This window comes from Alosa alosa, chromosome 12 (assembly GCF_017589495.1).
Source record: "Alosa alosa isolate M-15738 ecotype Scorff River chromosome 12, AALO_Geno_1.1, whole genome shotgun sequence".
NCBI classification, from domain to species: Eukaryota; Metazoa; Chordata; class Actinopteri; order Clupeiformes; family Clupeidae; genus Alosa; species Alosa alosa.
The window spans coordinates 16,204,298-16,227,901 of record NC_063200.1 but is presented as its reverse complement, the minus strand read 5'-3'; the positions used below and the strand labels follow the sequence as shown (position 1 = coordinate 16,227,901).

Sequence of the window (23,604 nt, the reverse complement as noted above, 5' to 3'; positions counted from 1 at the left end):
CCAATCCACTTAAAAATGTTATTACGCTACTCTAACGTCCTTAAAGTGGCAGGCAGACTTACACACCACCAATGTAATAACATTAAAGAAAAGTGTAGTCTAATAGTTTAAATCAATAGGAAATTACTAGATACTAGTTGGCTGTTAGTAATTATGCAAGTCACAGAATATGAATTATTAAAAAGATATGAATTACAGCATAATATGAATTACAACATAATGTATTGAATTACAACATAATGTATTGAAACATATGACATGATGCCATCTCTTTAGGGGGCTGTCTTTTCTGGACAGTTCTATAAAAGGTTATACTGCTTTGTGAATTACCCCAGTCAAAATTTTTACGCAAATAAAGTAGGCCTACTTTGATTTTCTGTAACCCTTACTATTTACCTTTACTTATCCTTTTTAATAAGCATCAAGATGATCAGTGTAATTTTGGTCTTACTAACCTTAATTACCCTCAATTAAAAAAATAATAAAAAAAAAATCGTAACTATTTTTGCAATTTTCACTACCTCTCGCAATTTCTTCGCAACAAACAGCTAAAAACACCGCAACTTCCATCGCAATTTTTTAGAAAAGTTGTCGCGAAATCAGGCATTTTAGATCACAACAATCACAAAAAATCCTTGCGAAATCCTGGAGGGACTGTCTTATGAATTATAACACTATCTCCTAAAGCTGGTGAAGTGGCCAAGTAGGCCCGGCGCAGTGCGGTGCGGTGCATTGCGGCACGATGCGTCCCTACTCCAGTGTGCGGCTGTGGGGCTGGGGATCACCCTCTGGGGTCAGGACCTCTACACTGAAGCTCACTTTCTTGGACTGAAGCAAGCTGTAGGTGTTGTCGAAGCGTAGAACATCTAAGTGTGGAAATAACACAATACATACATTTTATTACATCATACAAATATACATATGTTACGAATACCCAGTATACAGATGACAGACAATGTGTGTTCCCAAACTGTATGTATAAGATGAAAAAGACATTTGCAAGTGCATCTACCAGGCCAAAAAATCCATGTTTGATCCTCCTGCAGTGATCAAACATGGATTTTAAAATCTGCTTCACATCCAGTCTGATATATTATGACTGTGCTGCAGCCTTTACATACCCTGGAAATCCAGAGTTCTCGCGAAAGCACAATTTGAATTGTCTCTGCGAGACACTCTGGCAATGAATAATGATGCACGTTCCTTTTACCCCTTGCATCGCGAGGGACCAATCATATCGGTGTATCTGATATAGGAAGGCCATGAGGCGAGCTAAACAGATGACGACAGCGCTGCAACGAATCAGTCAGTAAACATTGGTCGTAGTGTTATCCAATTGTGCCAAAGTCCGGAATCAGTCAGTAAACATTGGTCATAGTGTTATCCAATTGTGTGCAGTGAGATTTTCAAATGGATGCCTGGTGCCGCCCCTTGAGTCGGACCATTTTCATTATTCGTGGCCAGACCCTTATAATCTTTCTAGATGATCAGGGTCTGGATTTTCCAGGCTAGCCTTTACGTGCTGTCACAGATATCATAATTACAAGCTCCTATCCCATGAATGATCGAGGAAAGTGGGAATTCCACATGGTGAACTTGATAGGGGGTCCCGCGGCCAAAAACGGCAAGGCCTGGCATCAGTAGATGATACGATTTTGCTTATAAACTGCTGTTGTGTTGTAGGAATACATTCAATGTGTCTGTATGGCAATGCTTCAACAACATCTTTTTCATAAACAGAAACTGACATTTAAATGAACTTACAATCATATCAATAAACATTACATTAATATGAATATTATTTAAACTAAAGTCATATAGCCTAAATACACAAATATTTAGATAAACAAAAATATACAAATAAAAATACATATATTAGATATAGACTAATAACAGAATAATAATAAACATAAACATTCAAAAACTGTGACTGTAAGAATTAATTAGTGAGAAACAAGGTAAACAGATGAGTCTTGAGCCGCTTTTTGCTTTTTGAAGATCCAAATAGTAAATGCTAATGAGTACTGTAACTCAGACATAGGATCTTATGACAAACATCTGAAGATAATGTATATGAAGCACAGTGAGCACTGAGTTATAAGCACTGCCCTCAGAGTGACCACAGGTGTGTGTGTGTGTGTGTGTGTGTGTGTGTGTGTGTGTGTGTGTGTGTGTGTGTGTGTGTTTGTGTGGGTGTGGGTGTGTTTGTGTGTGTGTGTGTGTGGTAGACTCTCACTTACACACTCCAGGCTCTGCACAGGTGAGGGATCCATCCTCAGGCACGAAATGGGAGTTGTAGCGCTCGCTGGGCAGAACCTCGGTCAAGTCCGCCACCTTCTGTGAGTCCGAGCCCTTCGTCTTCAGAAACACACCAAAGCCAATGTCTGCACTCTCACTAGCAAACTGCCACCTTTCAGAGAGGCAACCAGGGGAACACCAACAGATAATACGAATCAGTACAGACAGAAGGTTCTAAGGAGAGGTAGACATACAATCCACAGAAAAAACTCCTGCTCAATATTTCAATCATGACACTAACTAGTGCAAAATGTGGTCCACAACAAATACATGATTTTTGTGATTTGAATAATAATTTGAAAGCCCTTTCATTTCTCACTTAAGTGGGCAAACAAAACAGTTCTAAGAAAAATGCTTAAAATGTCTGGAGACAATACAATAATAACAAACATCTGGCGCTTACACCTGTCCTAGCCATGAAGACTACTGAGGCTGGCGCTTACACCTGTCCTAGCCGCGAAGACTACTGAGGCTGGCGCTTACACCTGTCCTAGCCGCGAAGACTACTGAGGCTGGCGCTTACACCTGTCCTAGCCGCGAAGACTACTGAGGCTGGCGCTTACAACTGTCCTAGCCACGAAGGCTACTGAGGCTGGCGCTTACACCTGTCCTAGCCACGAAGACTACTGAGGCTGGCGCTTACACCTGTCCTAGCCATGAAGATTACTGAGGCTGGCGCTTACACCACGTTTCAATGGTGCAAGCAAATGAGTCATGGACTCCCCCATATGACATTGGTCCATCGCAGGTTATACCTCGGCTGAACCTACCGGCTGAAACCGGTATCCATTTGTAGATGGGTGAACTGAGACCTAGATAGAGTGCCTTGTCCAAGGACACAGTAGACCTTTTCAACTGCGTAAACAAACATGTGTGTTCCTAAGCCCAGAAAAGCCCAGTGGCACAGAAAACAACATTGGTAATTTGGAGACAAAAAAAAAAAAAAAAAAACGTTTTAAAGTTGACATTTTGTAGAGCATTAGGCTAAAGTCCAATTCATTTTAATTTTACAGTATTTGTCGACTGGAAACCCTCTGGGAACAGACTGAAATGGTCTCTATAGGCAACGTCAAGTGTACACACTGGGGTTTAAAGCTTTGAACCAACAACCTATTCCTACTGTATAGGTCCACTGAGCTAAGCTAAGCTAAGTGCTCAATGACTTCATTTGAGATAAACTGAGGTATTAAAGGAACACAGTGCAATTGTTTTACCTTAAATTAACGGCTTCAAACTCATTCTGCTCATGCTACACTGACTTCCAATACAAAAAATGAAGTCTCTGACATTGACAATATGCATCAGGAATGCTTGATATTGCACTATGTAACGTTGTTGATCGGGTAGGATCATGACCCTTGTAGTCTAACTGGGTACCATCTTAGCGTTCAACGGCAGTGTAATATTCGATGCGATTCAAAACTGTGTTTTAAAGGGAAACTTGGCAGGATTAGCTACAGTATCCTCTGCTGAAGAAGTTGTGCATTATGCTATTTCAAACTTTGGAAAAAAGTAACTATAAAGCACATGGATTTGTTTACAAGCCAGCAAAATGGGGGGACGGTAGTCCCAATGTTGCAAGGGAAAGTCACGATTTTTACCGGAACAGACCATTTAACCATCTACATGACTTCTAAATGGGTTTATTAAGTTGAAATAGTTGCCAAGTTCCCCTTTAATATTGATGTACCCTGCCGTATCAAACATTAATAAATGAACATTAAATCTTGACTCGCTTTGAAGTCCAGTGCCTAATTGTAAATGGCTGCTCACCTGAGCATGCTGTTTGCGCAGAAGACCTCGCTCTCCACTTGAAAGGAAGAACATCGACTGATGGACACAGTCTGGTCATACTGCACTTTTATGGAGTCCTGCACGTAGTAGGACCTGGGGACCACACCGCCATATTTAATCTAGTACAAACACAAAACAGGAGGTGTGTCACACCTGAGTCCACAGCACACATGAAGTGTTGGAGACACGGAACGTGAACCTCAATTCTGTGTTCTGATTCTACTGCTGCTCACCTTGGACTTACACGTCGGGTCTCCATCAGGGTCTGTCAATGAGCCTCCATAGGCTACAGGAAGCTGATCCTCATCAATGTAAGTCCTCAACACATCCTTCCAGTTGCCTACAGGCAAAGAGATCGTTTAACCAAATGATACATGAGCTCTTAAAAGAGTGAGTGAAAGGATATGTTTAAGGTGAGGTTCCCCCTTCACTGTAAAATGCTTTGGGTGCCTTGAAAAACACTGCAATTCTTAGCAATAGAGAAGGAGAGTTTTATGATGATTATTATGAGATTTACAATTGAGAGAGGTGCCTTACCTCCAAGCACAACAATCTTGCGTCGGGTGTCCTCACACAAGAAAGGTTTCACAAGGTTGAAAGCAAGTGGGAAAAGTTTGGGTGCTGCAGAGAGGCACATTTTGAATTTAAAATAGCTTTGATCGGCTTTGCACACACTTTGATCACACTTGCAGCATAAACATGCTTACCCTTGATGAGAAAAACCCTTTTAAGGTTCTCTGGATAGTTCTCTTCAAACATTGAAAGGATCTGTAAAAAAAGCAGCATAAGCATATATTTATATAAAGAACATTACATGAGCAAATCCAGATCTGTAATAGCCATAGCATATTACCGTAATCTGTGTAGCACAAAATATCTCTGACAAAATAGCATATTAAAAAGGCATAAAATGTATTAGGGCATTTTATGTATTTATATCAAATTAAAGCAACAATAACATTGGGTGTATTTTGAAGGCAGTAATATTGTTGTCATGAGAACTATCGAGGATTATGGAAGCTTACAGACAACAATTAAAACAAGAGCGAGAGAGACTTAAACGTGTGAGCGATTCCCAATAATCTTCAAATGTGCTTTATAACAGTGATGGTAGGCTTTTTGTTATCTCGCCTTTTCTAACACAAAATATATAAATTCTAGCACTGTCAATGATCCATGTCTATTTGTATGTCTATTTCCAAAAACATTTGAAGGCTTTCAAGAACTTCAAGGACCAATGGGATTCCTGTAAAATGAAGTCTGAATCCACTACACTCAGAACAGTCTAGTGGATGGTCCTTATTTCATGCAAAGAACTAGTTGACTGATCGATCCCCCTCTGCACCCCATCAGGCCTAATGTGTAAAAGCTGTGCTTACATCCCCGTAGGCCTCTATGGCAGGCTTCCACAGGTGCTTCATTCCCAGTCCCTCGCAGTCGTAGATCAGGGTGATGGACTCAATATGCGTACCCAGCTATGAGGGAGAACACAGACACTGAGCTGCATGAGGAGCCAACATGGATGCCATGATGGCGGGCAAAGTGCAAAGTCTGTCAACAAGCAAAGTTCTTGTGTATAAGGGCAGTGGTAGTGTAGTGGTTAAGGAGCTGGGCTAGCGTGCAATAGCCTGAAAGTTGTGGTTTAATTCCAGGCTTCCACTGTTGTGCCCTTGAGCAAGGCACTTAATGCCAAGTTGCTCCCGGGACAATGTAATCCCTTGTAATAGAGTTGACATTTATAAGTCACTATGGACAAAAAGTGTCTGCTAAATGTAATGTATAAACTACATCTATTGTGTTGCATGTGGGAACATTGAGCTGACTCATGCATATTTGCACATAAGGTCTTGCCTTTGGTGTTAAGCTGACTCATGAATATTTGCACATTAAGTCTTGCCTTTGGTGTTAAATTAGCCAATTGTTTTTGCCTAGTTATTAAAATAGCCATTAGTTAGATGTTGCACTTTGCCCATGATTTAAAGTAGGGTCCCCTGACTTGTTTCTGAGGGGGTTAGCCTGTGAAGCAGAACTCGTACCTTTGCAGACTGCTGTTCACACACCTTCCGCATCTTCTCTGTGTCCCGCACCTTGGTCCTCAGGAAGTCCTGCTTTGTGATGGACATTAGCAGACCCTTTGGGTCCAGTGGGCCAATGACGTCGTACCAGATCGGATTTCCATCCTTGTCAAAGCCACACATTCCTCCTGATACGTATTTCTCGATCACCTACAGAGATCATAAGGCACTCTGTGAGCATAGTAATACAATTAAAAAAAAGCAGGTGCACTCAACTCTAATTAACAGAGAATTCCAGTGATGTTTCACATAGATCTGTTTCTCAAGGTCATGAGTACAGTCTATACACACAAAAAAATAAATAATTGCTGCAGCCAACAGCTACAGTGCTACACTCTGGGGGCACGAACATGGGTGCCATCTTAATATCTGCAGATCTGCTTTGCATTACATTAAGAAAGAGCGCACACTTGAGGTAGTGTTTACTATGTTAATAATATTCACACTCATTCACAGGATGTCTGACCTACTAGAGCCATAACTCACTCACCTCAGGAGGCTGCCAGTCTTCAATAATCGTGTCTGCTTTCATATGCTTGCGAAACTCCACATGCTAATCAAACAGACAAAGAGCAGATTCAATGAGACATGGCCTGTCAAACTATAAACACTGTGACAGTGCTGTTTAAGCTGTGTTTTGATAACAGTTGTGATAATTGATCATTTGAACAAGAATTTGTTTATTTATTTGCGCATTTAAGGTGTGAAGAATATATATCATTTAGAGAGAGATTACCTTTCTCAGCATATTCTCAGACTTTTCTATGTTGAATGTCCTGGCTGCAATTCAACGTAAAGATAAACAAGTAAGATTCAAAGCAGATTTAAAGTATGCTGCCACAACTGCAAAAATATTGCAATATTAGATATACAAGATATAAATATACAATATTAGCATAGCATATATTTTTTTCTTCAGTAAATGGTAGGTATATAAAACTTCAGAAAATTCCTTGTTCCTTGTTTACAAATGTAGGCCAGAGGCTGCCAGATCAATATTTTGTGCAAGAACAATGTATAAACAGGTGAAAGTGCATGTAAATGTTTGCAATAACAAAATACTGCCTGAACTTTGAGCTACACAAAAGTCAATAACCAGAATGATGGTCTTAGTGCATCCACTGGAACCTGACAGCATGAGAATGCATAAAATCAAGCTAAAGTTGTTTATGTCTAAAAAAAAAAAAACTATAAATGCAGGATGGGGTTTATAATATACATTAAACACACAATCAGCCTATTGGTGACAGTCTGAAAACTATTCTATACTTTTCCCCTCATGTCTTGCATGCATAGACACGCTGCATGCAGAGCACAGAGAATTATCTGTCCTTTATTAATCTGAAATGTAAGTGTCTCTGAGATGCTCAGAAGGAGATTACAAGGACGGGTGACCACATGGCAACAGGGTGAAAGCCTCGAGAGAGTTCTACACTTAAGTCAAACACAGAGATTATTGTATATGACTCATTTGGTAAATTTGGTAAAGTACCAAGGTACTTTCAAAGACGCAATTCCTAAATGTTGTGCTTCATGAATCAAGGTATTTTGTAAGGAATTGCCACTGGTATGTCGGTTTGGCATGAGTGAAGCAGCTAAACTAAGTCAGAAGTAGGTTATTCTCATATACTGCATCTTCTTTATGGCAATAAAACCGTCAGTCCCAAAACGAAACGTGGGCTCAATCTAGAGAAACCAGTTGACGATTTATTGGACACTGCCACACCCAGTTTCATTGTGGTCAACAAATGGAAATACACACATGCAAAGGGTATCAGGTTGTAGCACGCTTGGTCCATCAGGAGAAATCTCAGATGTGTGGAAAAGTGGTAAAGACCATTGATCTTTTTCCTTATAGAAAGAATAAAGAATAAAGAGACATACAACCAGACCTAATGTAGCCTAAGCTATTCATTTACAAATCCCTTTCATTCAGTCTCACCTCTAAGCCAGCGCAGGAGGTAGTGGTCGCTTTGGGAAGGCAGCTGGGGAAGTATGTCCTGAACTCTTTCCCGAAACTTATTAAGCAAAGCATCGAACAAGAAATTAGATAATGAAAGTTTCATCCAACATTTAGGCTACTATTACAATACAAAGCACAGCCCAAGATGGTAGGCAACAAAGTCTTATTAGCCACGACTTGATGAATGCAGATCGGCCCGAAAAAATACTAGTTTGCATAAAATTCAGCTCACCTCTTGCAAAACTTCAGCCTGTTTCGGGCTGAGGTCGCCGACGCGTCCGCTCATGGTTCTGTTGTTGCGAGGAAGCTCACAGGTGCGCTCCTGCTTAGTGACCGCGCCAATGAAGTCCCCGAGAGGATTACGGCTGTGATTCAGGGGCGGGCTGTGTCTTCGTTCTCCCTACCAACGGACGAGTACATATGTCAGCATGTGAAACTTGTGTCTCCTCTGGGATTTCGAAACCCAAGCAGGACTCCACAGACAAATGGGTTTCTAGCGCATGCAGGCAGGTGGATGACAAGCCCGCACTCAGTGAAAGCAAACACAATAAAGGGCTCATAGAGTTCATTCCTTTCCTTGCACAGAGCAACTAAAAAAAACCATGTGTTCTTAGTGCATAGTACAATTTCATAAACGTCTTTAATAGACAGCCTGCTCTAACGTTACAAATACAATGTTTTGAAATTACTTCTCTAAAGTCTGACAGAGGTAAGAAATATTGGACAAAGAAATCTATCAATCGATACATATTAACTGCTCGAATTAACACTGAAGGAAAAATAATGAGGCATCTAGAAAGCAATCAGGTCCACTGTACTGGGCTAGAACTAATTTATTACATTAGCAGCTAGCACCATGATGTTTTACGTTACCAGTCAAGAGTTAACAGTAGCTAACTACTGTTAGTTACTGGTATGGCAATTTAAAAATTAAAAGGAAATAGTGTTGCCAAAGCATAGATTACAGAAAAACAGAGCATCAAAGTAATTAAATATTACTATATGTAAATGTATCTTATCAAATACATAACAGGTATGTTTAACATTGTTTGTGAGGGTAAGGTTAAGTTATGGTGGACCCATGTTCAAGGGTCAACCATTCAAGGGCAACCACCAACCCCCAACTGCTTGGGTTTATATTAAACACCTAATATCTGAATATATGTATTATGGGTATAAATGTGGACTTACCATTATTAATGTGTCCTGGTAAGGTTCCCAATCCCAGCCTACTTAATTAATCAACTAGTTAACAACATCCAGCTATGTTAGCTTATAATCCCTTGAGCTAAGCTAGCTAATATTAGCAGCTAGAGCTAGCTATTTAAAAAAAAAAAAAAAAAAAATCAAATCAAATCAAACTGGATAGTTGGCAGTTGAAACATTTACATTTGAAATTTGATACTCATCCAATCCAGAATGGCATAATATGATTGACAGGTTATTTGAAAGCATTTTATGAATACACAACCAATCAGATACAAGATGGGTGGGTCTATAACTTGCCTGTCATATATAAACTTTGCACACGTTGAAATTTCAGTTATTTTGGCAGTCAACTACTGAGCGTTGCAAAGCCAAAGAAATAGAGGAGAAAATAAGTTTCAAAGTTTTGCTTTTGCTGTTATCATTGTGTTGAAATATATAACAAAACAAAATGGTAAGTTATCAATTTTCCATATAGACTTTTGTTGGAATGAATGAATGTTAAGTGTCATGACCTCTAAAGTTAATGTAAAGATAGCTAAGCTAAGTTAGCTAGTTAAGTGATTAGCTAACGTTAGCCTAAATGTTGAACGTCAACTGTCGCCATAATTAGCCAAGCTAATGTAGCACAACAAGTTAACCGACTATCTGTAACTGTTAGTAGTACAACTTATAAATTTATTTATTTATTTATTTTGCATTAACGTTACTTTTTTTTTTTTTTTTAGTATTGATGTCTGTAACTTGAACAACAGTTTACTTTTTTTTGCAGCGTGAGTGCATCTCTATCCACGTGGGTCAGGCTGGAGTTCAGATTGGGAACGCATGCTGGGAGCTCTACTGTCTGGAGCATGGGATCCAGCCAGATGGCCAAATGCCTAGCGATAAAACCATCGGAGGAGGAGACGATTCATTCAACACCTTCTTCAGTGAGACTGGAGCAGGAAAGCATGTGCCCCGAGCTGTTTTTGTTGACCTTGAGCCAACTGTTGTAGGTAAGAAATAGTTTCAACATTTCAAAGCAAGGTCTAGAAAAGCTAGAATAGATTGTTCAGTACAGAATTGCTGGATTTAAAGTGGATGTGTGTTTGCAGATGAGGTGCGCACTGGCACCTACCGTCAGCTGTTTCATCCTGAGCAGCTCATCACAGGGAAGGAGGATGCTGCTAACAACTATGCCAGAGGCCACTACACCATTGGTAAAGAAATCGTCGACCTGGTGCTGGACCGTGTCCGTAAACTGGTAAGATATGAGATATTCTGAATCGAATTCTGTGAATTGTCATTTGAAGTTATTTGCTCACTCTCTTCAGTGATTTGTCATCCTACAGTCTGATCAGTGTACTGGACTCCAGGGCTTCCTCATCTTCCACAGCTTTGGTGGTGGGACTGGATCTGGCTTTGCCTCTTTACTGATGGAAAGGTTGTCTGTGGATTATGGCAAGAAGTCCAAACTTGAGTTTGCCATTTATCCTGCTCCCCAGGTAGGATGAACTTGCCACACGCTTAAACGATTTGCAATGTTTTTAGAATGTTATTACAACATGCTTGAGTGAAAAGTAACATATTCACAATACTTTTCACAGTCATTTTTTTAATCTTGTATAATATTAATGTAGTTGATTTACAGTAGATGATTGTTAAGGTTATTTATGATTATGAAGATTTGTACTGTGAATTCATACTGCTCACTGTTGTCTCCACTCATCCATCATTTTTCAGGTTTCTACAGCTGTTGTGGAGCCCTACAACTCCATCCTAACCACCCACACCACCCTGGAGCACTCAGACTGTGCCTTCATGGTGGACAATGAGGCCATTTATGACATCTGCAGACGTAACCTGGACATTGAGCGCCCCACCTACACCAACCTGAACAGGCTGATCGGCCAGATCGTCTCCTCCATCACCGCATCTCTTCGCTTCGATGGTGCCCTGAATGTGGACCTGACGGAGTTCCAGACCAACCTGGTGCCCTACCCCCGCATCCACTTCCCCCTGGTCACCTATGCGCCTGTCATCTCTGCTGAGAAGGCCTACCATGAGCAGTTGTCTGTGGCAGAGATCACCAACGCTTGCTTTGAGCCAGCCAACCAGATGGTGAAGTGTGACCCTCGTCATGGCAAGTACATGGCCTGCTGCATGCTGTATCGTGGAGATGTGGTGCCCAAGGACGTCAACGCCGCCATCGCCACCATCAAAACTAAGAGGACCATCCAGTTTGTGGACTGGTGCCCCACTGGCTTCAAGGTAACCCCTCACCCTCACACAGTTAAAGATTTGTTTTGGTTTTTAAATGCCACAACTGTTGCATCAAGTGTGTGCTGATTGTTTTTCACTGATCACATTTACAGGTGGGCATCAACTACCAGCCTCCCACTGTGGTGCCTGGTGGTGACCTGGCCAAGGTGCAGAGGGCCGTATGCATGTTGAGCAACACCACTGCCATTGCCGAGGCCTGGGCCCGTCTGGACCACAAGTTCGACCTGATGTACGCAAAGCGCGCCTTCGTGCACTGGTACGTGGGAGAGGGCATGGAGGAGGGAGAGTTCTCTGAGGCCCGTGAGGATCTGGCTGCGCTGGAGAAGGACTACGAGGAGGTTGGCGTCGACTCTGTGGAGGGAGAGGCTGAGGAAGGAGAGGAGTATTAAACACACTTATCACTCCTGCAATCATATTCTGTCAATAAATTTCTTTGATTTTCATCTCGTCTCTTGGTTACTTGTTATATGACATTTAAACACGTTTCAATAAAGCATGGTCATAAATAGTATTTCTTGCTTTTGAGGTTTTATATACATTGGATAAAATGTAACCATCTAAGATTGTAGAAAAACAAATGTAAAAAGGAATAACTTAATTTAGATTAATGTGTTTATCTTATGCAACATCACCCCATACGGTAAATGTGTGCCAGATGTTTTTGTTCTAAGTATCCAAGGTCAAAGTTCAAATGTCCAGTAGAGGGGAACAAACCACTGGCTAAACTACGGTCTGTCATGCATATATTCATCCAAGTAACACAAATGATGACAAAGGACTTTATAAAATGCTTTTTTATTGATTAGCAGTAAAAATAGGAGGTAACTAGCACAGTCCACCACCCGTTTTCACTTCATTATTATAGTCTTCACATAGGGAGTGCAGAGGAACTATGTTACAGAATGAAACGAGCTGCAGAAGGCTTTGTAGATCATTGGACCTGACATCCTCTACTAGGGCATGGGTTGCCTGTATTTACAGAAAATAAAGAGTTCCTGTAACTGAAAAGCACCAGCAGTTTCTTCAACAGAAATACAAAATGGGCACGGACCATTTTACAGATTTCTCTTGTAATTAATTATCCCACACACTTAAACTGAACTACAAGGCACATCATTCTGTTTTACTGACTTGTGATTATATCTTAGCCTGAAGTAACTCACAAGGTAAACAAGAATTTCTAATTAGTTGTAAAATCATTTTCTGACTATAAAATAATGCCATAACCGCCAGTGGTTCTAGGCCTACAGTTCAGTATATGATGTAAACATCGTTTAAACTCAAACTGAACAGCGTTCTTTTTGAGCATAAAGATAGTCGAGTCATTACTAACATCCAGGTAGGAGTGTCAAGGTATACAAGATTGAGGAGTATCAACTAACTAATCAAATTTAGTTCATGTATTCACTGAGTTATAATATTGCTGTGATGTATCACAGTTTTTCCTATGTTAAAAAAATTATGAGGTTTCTATGGCAATGATATCTAATTATCCTATGAGTCTAGGATGATCAATTGAGCACCTTCATTTTAACATACAGTAGGTCCAGTTATAAATCTGTTGGCTGTTTCTACATTTCTTATGCTTGTATGGCATAACTAAACTAAGAGCAAAAGAAGGGGGGGGACTAGTAAATAATCCAACCTTCCAGTAAAAACAAAAAGTGTAAATCTCGTAATGAGAGGAAACAGTTTCTCTGTGAATACCAAAGAACACAGTTTAACATTTCAGTTTGCATAAACAAGTCACAACTGAAGGAGCAACACCAAGCAATCACTTTCAAGCTAGTCAGTCATTGGAGTTATTTTAAGAGAACAAAAAAACCCAAAACATACATCTTACCTATTTTTTCATGCTGTTAACAATGCATTCAGATCAAAATGATCAAGATAATCCTGTTAACGGGTGAATCCTTTTGTCTTCCATAAAAGAGGGATAAAGATCTTACTCAACTTCATTCAATTCAATTTACGCCTTCATCACTGACACAGGATAGATGGCTAGCTAGATGAAAAGAAAAAATCTTTGTAGTGACGACATTATTAAAACACCATAATCCCCCACCCCCTAAACCTCCCCAAGAAGAGTACATAATATGTTCCATCAAAGTGCTTTCTGACATATGCTTCAGTTATGTATTTCTGAAATACAGGGTTGCAGCAGGAGACCGCCCTTCCTCCACCTCACTGCAGTATAAAGCCAGTCCTGGGTGGCAAGCCTGGAGTGGGCCTCTGTGGGTGTGATGCTGGGTATGGTTGGAACACGGGGCTGGGGTAGCTTGGCATGGGGTACGGGGCCATGGGGTACGGCAGCTGAGGGCCCATCTGGGCTGGCGGCGGGGGGTTGGGCAGGGCGCCCCGTCTAGGGAGGGGCACAGGGGAGCCGTTGGTGTAACCGAGGAAGGGGGAGGAGGGCTCTGGGGCCAGGGGCTGTGTGGGAGTGTGTGTGGCGGAGCTCGGGGGCAGAGAGGCGGAGGGGCCCTTCAGAACCATCTCCCGTAGCTTGTCGATTTTCACGCGTCGCAGGTGCGCCAGCTTCCTCTTGCTCTGGTAGTCGTCGATGAAGGAGTCCAGAGGCATCTCGTTATCCAGGAACGAGTCTGCTATGTTCTGCACCATCAAATACAAAAGGCAAACAGATGTCACCATAGTGTACTGTATGCCACTGGAACTGTAGTGTATGCCACTGGAACTAAGACCTGTGCCCACCAACTATTCCCGCTGCCAGTATTCCACATGGTAACAGTACTGCATGGATACTGCATACGTATAAAAATACAAAATGCAGGATACAAAATGCAGGATAGAGATACAGTGTACCCCTATACAGCGTATCTCTATACCATATACCATTTGCCATGCAATTCCAATGTTCTAAAAACAGTTTTACTTAATTACTTATTACTTATTCTATGATAGATATGTGAAATGGCAGGGTATTACAGAGGCAGGAATATCCGACTGATATCTAGTAAATACATTGCAAGCAGGACATTATCCCCCGTACGTGGTTATCAAGCGCGTGCGTAAGAGTGTGTGCGTGTGTTTGTTTACCTCAGTTTCCTCCTCAATCTTGGCTCCCTCGGCCTGCAGCAGAGCCAGCAGTGTGTCCAGTGAGCCGTTTCCTGAATTATGGTCTGGGAACACAGACAGAGTGATATCAGGTAATGTTCGACATGTTTGCACAGGAATAAAATAATATACAGGTAGAATAAACTGACAGTGCTGTCTTATCGATCCTGGCTCATTTCCACTTCTAGATTATGTACAAAACTGGAATGGTGCTAAGCATGCTACATAAGACCCTGCACCTTATTATATAACGCATTTCCTTCTGCTGTGATTTCTTTTCCAAATAAATAAGAGACCACACAGCTATTGCCTTGTCCGTCTTTAAGTTAATGCAGTCAATACTATGTCATTCTTAAAGAACCATGAATGCTCGCCATGGACATTGTTACAGCCAACATCCGCTGGCGGTGACATTCGTGTCTATGGATTTAACGCTCAAGAGAGAGAGAACAATTTTCTAAACTTTGGGATTGATGCGCATTATACACCACCAGGGGGCTTTGCTCTGTTAAAAGTAATGGAGTTATAAAGTTTCACATTGTCAGACGCCGCCAGTGGGCGTTGGCCTTTAGTCTGTGACTGAAAGGTTAAATATCTGCTGTGTTCACTGGGTCAGCTCGGTGATGACAAAAATCATAATCATGATTATTTTGAGAACATTGAGATCACGATTATTGAACACTATTGAGTACTCAATGATTTTATAAACATCCATTTTCTAACCTTACGGAAAATAACTAGATTAAAATGTATTTATTTATTTTCTTTAAACTATAATTCAACTGAAAAACAATACAAATATATGCCAAAACGATCTTGCATACAGCAGTTACCAGTATAAAGCAAAGGGGTATGATGGATTTATAACTCAATACAAAACAAAAACATTTTTACAAAACGGAATACAACAAACTAATCATTACCTTTTGATTATGATGTTTTCATAATCAATGAAAGTGATAATTGACAAATCAATTAATATGAATAATTTCACAACCTAGTGTTAATTAGTTCAGGAATTGTTTAAGTGGCTAAAGCAATTTAAGCAATATATTGAGTGCATATGGAAGAATACCAGTATTTTTTCACTGATAGACCTTACATGTTAACAGGATAATTGCAGATAAACAGACTTAAAGGTTCTGTAAGACTTGTTATGCAGTTACTTGTTATGCACCTCCTCACGATCTGCTAGCTGCCTATCCCATGAATACACTGTAAAAACAAAATGTGGTCCTTGTGGACAGCTCAGGCTCCGAAAACAGCAACAAAAATAGCCTGGTCTAGCCAACAACAAATAACAAACTGTTCAAGCCAATCACAGACGAGATGCGCGTTCAGGAGAGTTTAAGTTGCACGGGAGGTAGGGGCGAGCTAGCTCTCTGTTTTGTTTGAAACGTCAACAGAAGTGACATCACCCAACCGTGCTGCGAGAACCTTTAACCAACCACTTGATGGGACAATGTCTATTTGCAATGATGGTCAATGAATAACACTGCTCAAAGACAATGAAATGTCTATATCAGAAATGTAATTGCAAAAATCTGTTACATCTGAAACAACTCAGTGGAGTTGAGTACTAGGCCTGGTTCATTCCAGTCAACATCTGCTTGCCAGCTTCATTCTAGTCTGCCTGTCTGGGAGAAAACTGCTTTGCCTTGCAAAAGTTGCAGGGGAGCCGGACGCAAAGATGTCTCCTAGAGAGTGACATAGAAGGAAAACACTCTGCTACCTATACTGCTGCTGTGGTCCATGATGGAAAGTTTACACAAAATTGTTCAGATTTGTCTGTTCATACAAACATGTTTGCCACGAACGTTCTGCCTCTGTTCAAGGAATTTGAACGCACCCTGCTCTTTAGGGGAAACCATCATGGTGTCATGGCTACAAGGTTACACTGAACTGCACTGGACTTCTTCGGAATGGGGGAGGGGGCAGGTGTAATGGCACTTGGCTTTGGGCACTTAGCTTGTAAGCCTTTGTGGTGACAGGCAGGCTTTTCTACTACAGTATACTCACAAGACTAGTGTCTGACAGTCTGAGAGAAGTATAAGCACGTATTGTTTATGTTTCAAGAGGCTCTAACGGTGGACGAGAACAAATGGGTGTTCTAGAACAGATCTAGAACAGTGTTTTTACTTTGTAATGGATGCTTTGATCTGCCATCCGTGTCATATCTTTAGGATGTCCCTCTTTATGTACTTATAAGTACTTCCACCATCTATAAAATACAGATCATATGGGTGTGCAGACTGATTTGATACGATCAGCTAAGAATTGAGCTCATCTGATGACAAATTAGTCAAAAATGGGGCAGCTGGTTAGCGCTTCGGACTTGTTACCGGAGGGTTGCCGGTTCGAACCCCGACCAGTAGGCACGGCCAAAGTGCCCTTGAGCAAGGCACCTAAACCCTCACTGCTCCCCGAGCGCGCTGTTGTTGCAGGCAGCTCACTGCGCTGGGATTAGTGTGTGCTTCACCTCGCTGTGTGTTTACTGTGTGCTAAGTGTGTTTTACTAATTCACGGATTGGGATAAATGCAGAGGATCACGGGATCAAAAGAGTATATATACTTATAATTATAAAAAACAGAGGAAAATTCCGATGAAGCCCCTAGACTACACTTGCCAGAGTCCCTCAGGGGATCAGAATGGCCACAGCTTAGTGCGATAAGGCTCAGTGTGCATCTCCCACAGATCAGAGTACTCAAGTCCACATCTGAGAATGATAATCCCATCAGCCCAGGCTCACACACAGCACTACAGGGGGGCTGGGACTGCAGAGGTACAGAGGACTGGAGTAGAGAAAGAAAGAGAGAGAGAAGAGACAGATAGAGAGAGGAGTTTGGGACAAAGGGGGATGGAGAGAGAGAGAGAGAGAGAGAGGGAGAGAGAAGGAGAGTGCTGGAACAGAGGAGATTGAGGGTCAAAGTAGAAACTGGCGGAACAAGTTGTGCGGCTGTGTGTGAGGATGACACAGAGAGAGACGTAGCCCCAGGGACATCCCAAATACACACACCAGGGTAAACACACACAAAACCCTCCCTACCTCTCTGTCTCTCTCTCCAAATTCTGAAAAGTTTCCACAGAAGAGTATTGCCAAAGTAGTGCCATGGAACACATGCAACAAATTCCCTATGCCTGCTCTTTGTTTTCATCCTTTGTTATATTCTTGGTCAAACCACTACAATGATGTCTATTGTTTTGTCTATTGTCTATTTGACGGTATGTTTGGATAGTCACTGTACCTTATGACTTTACACCACTTTTTAATGATGAGATGACATGAGTTACAGACTGGGACGATGTTGTGTGTGTGTGTGCGTGTGTGTGTGTGCGCGTGTGTATCCATGTGTGTGTATGTATGTGTATGTGTGTGTGTGGCTTACCTAGTGTGGACTTGCGCAGCTGATAGGCCTCATAGAGCTCCTGTAAGTGCCTGTAGCGTTTGGTGAGCTGGTTCTTCTGGTGGTCCAGGTCGGGCTGGAGGAGGAGGTTCTGCTCGGCCAAGCTGCGATTGCTGGCCAGCGTCATCTCCTTACTCTGCTGGACCTCCAACATCTGAGGGGACAGAAGTGGACCTTTCAGACAACACAGGAAATAGGAGCCATTTAAAGCGCTAGGACACAGAAAACAGCACCCATTTCAGACACCATAACACAGGAAACAGCACCTGTTTTAAAGGAGAATTCCGGTGTGATATTGACCTAAAGTGTATTGAAACATGATACCGAGTGTGAACGTATGTCTCATAGCCCATCTCGGCTTGTCCCCTGCACTCCAAAATCTGGCGCTAGTTAGCCGATGCTACCAACAGCTTTTTCAATAGTGGTGCTTCGGCATCGGGCTAGCCATGCAAATAAATCACTGTTTTACACCCATTTACGAGGCTCAATGTATCTCCACACTTCATTGGTAGACTTCCGAGGGCCCTGACATTGAGAACTTTGAAAAAGCACTGGTAGTTTACAGGAAGTGCAATGGCTATCTCCGGCCTTCCTACCGCATATAAGATAAGATAACTAAATATAATCTATGTGGTTAATTAGTAATGGCCCTGATGTTAAACAGGGCTATGCTGTGATCTTTGGGCCCACCTCAGTATACTGTACAGCCTTGTGGCTATTTATAATCTATGGTGTTAATTATGATAAAAAAAACCACATACTAGAAATGAGTCACACATAGACCACATCATTGTGGTCTCATTCTTATGCGGTCTAGTCATGGTGGCTGAAACGGGTGCTGTTTCTTGTGTCAAGGTGTCTAAAACGGGTGCTGTTTCCTGTGTAATGGTATCTGAAACAAAGTCAAAGTCAAAGTCAGCTTTATTGTCAATTTCTTCACATGTTCCAGACATACAAAGAGATCGAAATTACGTTTCTCACTATCCCACGGTGAAGACAAGACATATTTGACCAATTTTAAGTCCATGAACAAACATAACATTCAAGTAAACAAAAAGTAAGTAAATAAGTAAATAAGAGGGCACATATAATAATGAAAAATAAGAGCAGCAAAATTTTGTCCAAATTGTGCATAGACAGTCAATAAAATACTAGTGCAAATACTGTAAAATACTATAAAATACTGTTTGACCTAAGTAATAAAGAAAGTGGCATAGTGGTGCAAGTTATGTAAGAGCAGCAGAAGTGTTGTGTTTTCAGGACAACAACACCAAGTTGTAAAAGTGTACAAGTGTGCAAGTGTTCAAGTGTGCAGGTGGAGTAGTGCAGGCGACCATTGTGGGTCCAATGTCCAGGATGTTATGTAGCTGAGGGTGGAGGGGGAGGGGGAGAGAGTTCAGCATCCTTACAGCTTGGTGTATGAAGCTGTTGGTGAGTCTGGTAGTCTTGGGGCGCAGGCTTCTGTACCTCTTCCCAGAGGGCAGTAGATCAAACAGATTGTGGCGGGGTGACTTGCATCACTCACAATTTTGGTCGCCTTGGCGGGTGAGGTGGGTGGTGTAAATGTCCTTCAGGGAGGGAGTGAAGCACCAATGATCCTTCCAGCTGTGTTCACTATGCGCTGCAGGGCTTTCCTGTTGTATTCAGTGCAGCTTCCGCCCCACACAGTGCTATAAACGGGTGCTATTTCCTGTGTGATAGTGCCTTAAAGGAGAATTCCGGTGTGATATTGACCTAAAGTGTATTGAAACATGATACCGAGTGTGAACGTATGTCTCATAGCCCATCTTGGCTTGTCCCCTGCACTCCAAAATCTGGTGCTAGTTAGCCGATGCTACCAACAGCTTTTTCAATAGTGGTGCTTGACGCATCGGGCTAGCCATGCAAATAAATCACTGTTTTACACCATTTACGAGGCTCAATGTATCTCCACACTTCATTGGTAGACTTCCGAGGGCCCTGACATTTAAAAAAAGACATTGAGAACTTTGAAAAGCACTGGTAGTTTACTTACAAGGCGATTTATACAGACAGTATCTTCCGCGAAGTTTAAGCGTTTGCAGCCATCTTGAATTTAGTCCGCGATAAGTTAAAGAACAGCAGTAAGAATGAACAGGTATGATAAGGGATCAGATTCCAAAAATAATTCAGTGGAAATGCATGGATTCCAGTTGCTGCTACTGGAAGAAACTGGAATCCATGTTGTAATTATCTTACATGCGGTAGGAAGGCGGAGATAGCCATTGCACTTCCTGTAGAACTGCTTTTACTTTTGTTTTGCTCAACCATAAGTAAACAGTAACAATAATATTTCCAACTCAAAAATGGATGGAGGATTAATTAGCGGAGCGATGTCCATCTGGGCGGCAAACTCCGGAGTGGACGCAGGGCAGGACGCAGCCTATCTGCTACGGATCAGTGGCCTGGCAGTCCCAGCATGTTGTCGTCCATCCAGCCCTACAAGTCTGCGTACGGCTGATTAAATCAGAGGAATGATGAGGAGTCTGCGGCTCATCAGCTGGGACACTACATAGCAGGCAGGGGAGTTGGCAAAAGTGCAGAGGTAAAGCGAAATATAGAGAACTCCTGCGCTAAAACATGATAAAAAAAAATGGGCTACTGTTTATGAGGTTTAGTCACCTGTGACAGCCATCTGCTTGGAACCACAGTAAATGATTATTGAAACTGGTTTGTGGCAAAACCAGTGCAAAGGGCACATTCTCTTTGACTTGGGACAGAGTGTTTTACTCTAGATGCAGCTCCTAACTCAGCACAGACGTTTGCAGGAGGGAAAACTGGACTGCATTTAGCTACAACCACTAATATTGTCCCTGATAAAACGCTCAGTGACAGCCGACGGATTAGACAGATAGACCGTGATAGTCCCCTGACACATTCACACATTGGAAACAGGGATTAAGGGAATGAGGTCATCAATTTTAGTCACATGTGATTAAATAGGCACACTGTAAACAGATGAGGTCTTATCAATTGAAAATGACACGCACAGGAACAGCGTCTGAAAAAAAATCAACGCCGTACCACATGCAAAAAACCATCTACCATCATGATAATGTTACTGTTTCACTGAATCCCTCTACGTTTCTTTGTTGTACTTCAGCGTACAGAAACTGGGTCACAGACTAATGCACGTTCACCCGATGTGCATGAGTCCATTCATAACCAAGCATCGCTCGCTAAGCCTCTGTTCAGGGGCACTACATGTCATCCTGCTCTTAGCAACACATGTTGTTCTGTACACGGTGAAGAGCTGGTTGCCCTGCCATCTTAGCCATTCAGATCAACATCTCTTCTTCTCAAGCAAACACACCCCAACAATAACAGGGAATTCAATTCCCATAGAAATATAGAATCAAATGTTGTACATATTTCATGTAGGCTATGTTACTACTTTCAACTGTTCATTTTAATGTTAATGTAATGTTTACTGATGTTATTGGAAGTTGCTTTGGACAAAAGTGTCTGCTGCTAAGAACTATAAACTTAAACTTAAACATAAACACGCACAAACAATAGAGAACACTCCTGTATTTACATGCATTTCATTTATCTTCACACTACTGGTTTTATGAGCTGATAACCCATGCGATGCAAGTTCTGGATTCAACAGAAGTTAGACTTTCTAAAAGCTTAAAATCTTGCAATATTAATGTCTTCCTTTTAATTTATTTAATGGATTTGAAACTACATGATAATCTTATATTAAAGTGGATACATCCAATGCCTTACAATGTAGGCCTAATTGTATTTCTGGGTTCAAGCTTCCAGAACATACTTTCTATACACTGTCCACTGTGCAGCTTGCTGCCTTCTGCCAAGGTTCAGGATCTATTTCATATGGTATAGTTGTGGTTCTTGGCAGATGCTTTTGCCCAAAGTGCTGAAAATAAATGGGAGTTAACTAAAGACAGAGAAGTCCAGGGCAGCTGAGGTGTGGCGATGACATCATCAATACACAAGTAGGCTATGCGGTTTCGCCGTCCAAACTAACTCACTGGGGCTACGGTTTCAGATTTTTCCACCCTGGGACCAGGTTTCAAAAAAGTGCGGTTTCGGGCAGTGCGTTTACAGGATTCGTTTGGACGCTCGGCCAAGACGAAGCAAAACCTGCGCGTTTGACCCAAAAAGCGTCCTACTAGGACTTTTCTGTCCTCTATAAAAGCGGTGGAACAGCTAACGACATGGAAATATACTCACCTGTACTAAATGCAACTGTTGTTGGGCCACAATTAGCATGCAGGATCAAATAGACTACGGTAGTGTCTAAACATAGCCTCAGACATGTCTAACAAAGTCAACATAGAGATCCTGAAGCAATTGCCTACCATTCACAAACAGCAGATTTAAAACAAAAAAGGCGACAACTGGCCGACATCTACTCCACAAGAGCAACATGACGGTCAACCTCCCCTCCGCCTCGCACAGTGGGCAGTTTGCTCAGCAGTCCGGTGTGTTAACAATCAACTCTTACATTTGTTTCCTAATCTGCAAGGAGCATCTGGGTTTTACACAAAGAAGAACTACAAAACAGCTCTGCGTTAATCATCTGTCAACATAAAAGGAGCCAAGGGAGTAGTCTGTTTCTGGTTTTCATGATCATGTATTTCATTTCGCGTTGAAAAAAGCTGTCCCCTTACCAAAAATAACCTAACAACTGTGAATCTCGGCTACAGAATTTTCTGAATGCTGGGCCTAAACATGACTAGGCTGCAACTGTATGTGACAAGAATAGGCTTTAAGGCATAATCAACAATCAATCTAGCACAGCCATATAGCCTAGCCTAGCTACATATCGTGGCTTTGGGTTATAGCAACATTTTTTCGAAAAGACTGAGTTTGACATGTCAACGCAGTTATGAAAACAACAAAGACGGAACTGTCAAGCTATCAACCACGAACCAATAGCCAGTTTGTACAGATAATAGATAGAACAATAATAGTTCACAGAGACTACGCTGACCATGTTTCTCTTTTCAAGTGTTGATTGTGGTATTTAAATCATTGGGGCAAATGTAAGATATGGACTGAGAATCAACACAAAGGGCCTCCCTCCGCTCTCTAACAACCACAACAGACTTGTCAATGGAGATTTGCTGAGAAGCTCCGATTTGCTCCATGATTTGTTTACATGTTTTCAAACGTAAATGACTCACCTCGTCCATTTCCGTGACAATTTTGTTAAGCTTCTCATCATCTTCCAACAATTCGTTTAACTGCGACATGGTGTAAGAGCGGAATATTTCTGTGAATGTAGCTATTTCCCCCATGATTGGGCTGCCCTCTGCTTGTATCCCTCTTGATAGAAAAGGGAAGCGAATAGTTTCTTCGGCCGGAAGTGGAGCTCGAGCTATCCCACATTTCTGGCAAATCAGAGAGCGACTCAGGATGACGTAAATGTACACACAGTGGAGTGGAGATTTAGGATATTTTGTTTGATGTCATGTCTTGTATTTGGGTTTATAAAAATATCTATAAGAAAACACATTTTTAAAAAGGGGATTTGTTGGA

At 41.6% G+C, this 23,604-nt stretch overlaps 3 protein-coding genes across 4 annotated transcripts; 1 reads left to right on the top strand and 2 right to left on the bottom strand.

Moving 5' to 3' along the window:
- Positions 1-538: 538 nt before the first annotated feature.
- Positions 539-9,452, bottom strand: sec14l7 (SEC14-like lipid binding 7). Its single transcript, XM_048258384.1, has 13 exons — positions 9,322-9,452; positions 8,363-8,530; positions 8,110-8,185; positions 6,904-6,947; positions 6,658-6,720; positions 6,129-6,317; positions 5,472-5,567; positions 4,800-4,860; positions 4,630-4,713; positions 4,326-4,432; positions 4,072-4,211; positions 2,241-2,410; positions 539-866 (listed from the first exon to the last, which is right to left on the bottom strand). The coding sequence occupies exons 1-13, from the start codon at positions 9,322-9,324 to the stop codon at positions 751-753; spliced, it is 1,317 nt and encodes a 438-aa protein (XP_048114341.1). The 5' UTR covers positions 9,325-9,452; the 3' UTR covers positions 539-750.
- Positions 9,453-9,665: 213 nt separating this feature from the next.
- tuba7l (tubulin, alpha 7 like) lies at positions 9,666-12,041 on the top strand. Its single transcript, XM_048258382.1, has 6 exons — positions 9,666-9,790; positions 10,109-10,331; positions 10,431-10,579; positions 10,668-10,820; positions 11,059-11,586; positions 11,691-12,041. The coding sequence occupies exons 1-6, from the start codon at positions 9,788-9,790 to the stop codon at positions 11,985-11,987; spliced, it is 1,353 nt and encodes a 450-aa protein (XP_048114339.1). The 5' UTR covers positions 9,666-9,787; the 3' UTR covers positions 11,988-12,041.
- A 336-nt stretch (positions 12,042-12,377) lies between these two features.
- vps37bb (VPS37B subunit of ESCRT-I b) lies at positions 12,378-23,416 on the bottom strand. 2 transcript variants are annotated; one of them, XM_048258385.1, is made up of 4 exons: positions 23,250-23,416; positions 18,058-18,229; positions 14,653-14,735; positions 12,378-14,208 (listed from the first exon to the last, which is right to left on the bottom strand). In XM_048258385.1, the coding sequence occupies exons 1-4, from the start codon at positions 23,361-23,363 to the stop codon at positions 13,783-13,785; spliced, it is 795 nt and encodes a 264-aa protein (XP_048114342.1). In that variant the 5' UTR covers positions 23,364-23,416; the 3' UTR covers positions 12,378-13,782. The 2 variants fall into 2 exon arrangements, with proteins under 2 accessions (XP_048114342.1, XP_048114343.1); XM_048258386.1 differs by having other exon boundaries at positions 18,058-18,249; positions 23,250-23,381.
- Between the last annotated feature and the right edge of the window lie 188 nt (positions 23,417-23,604).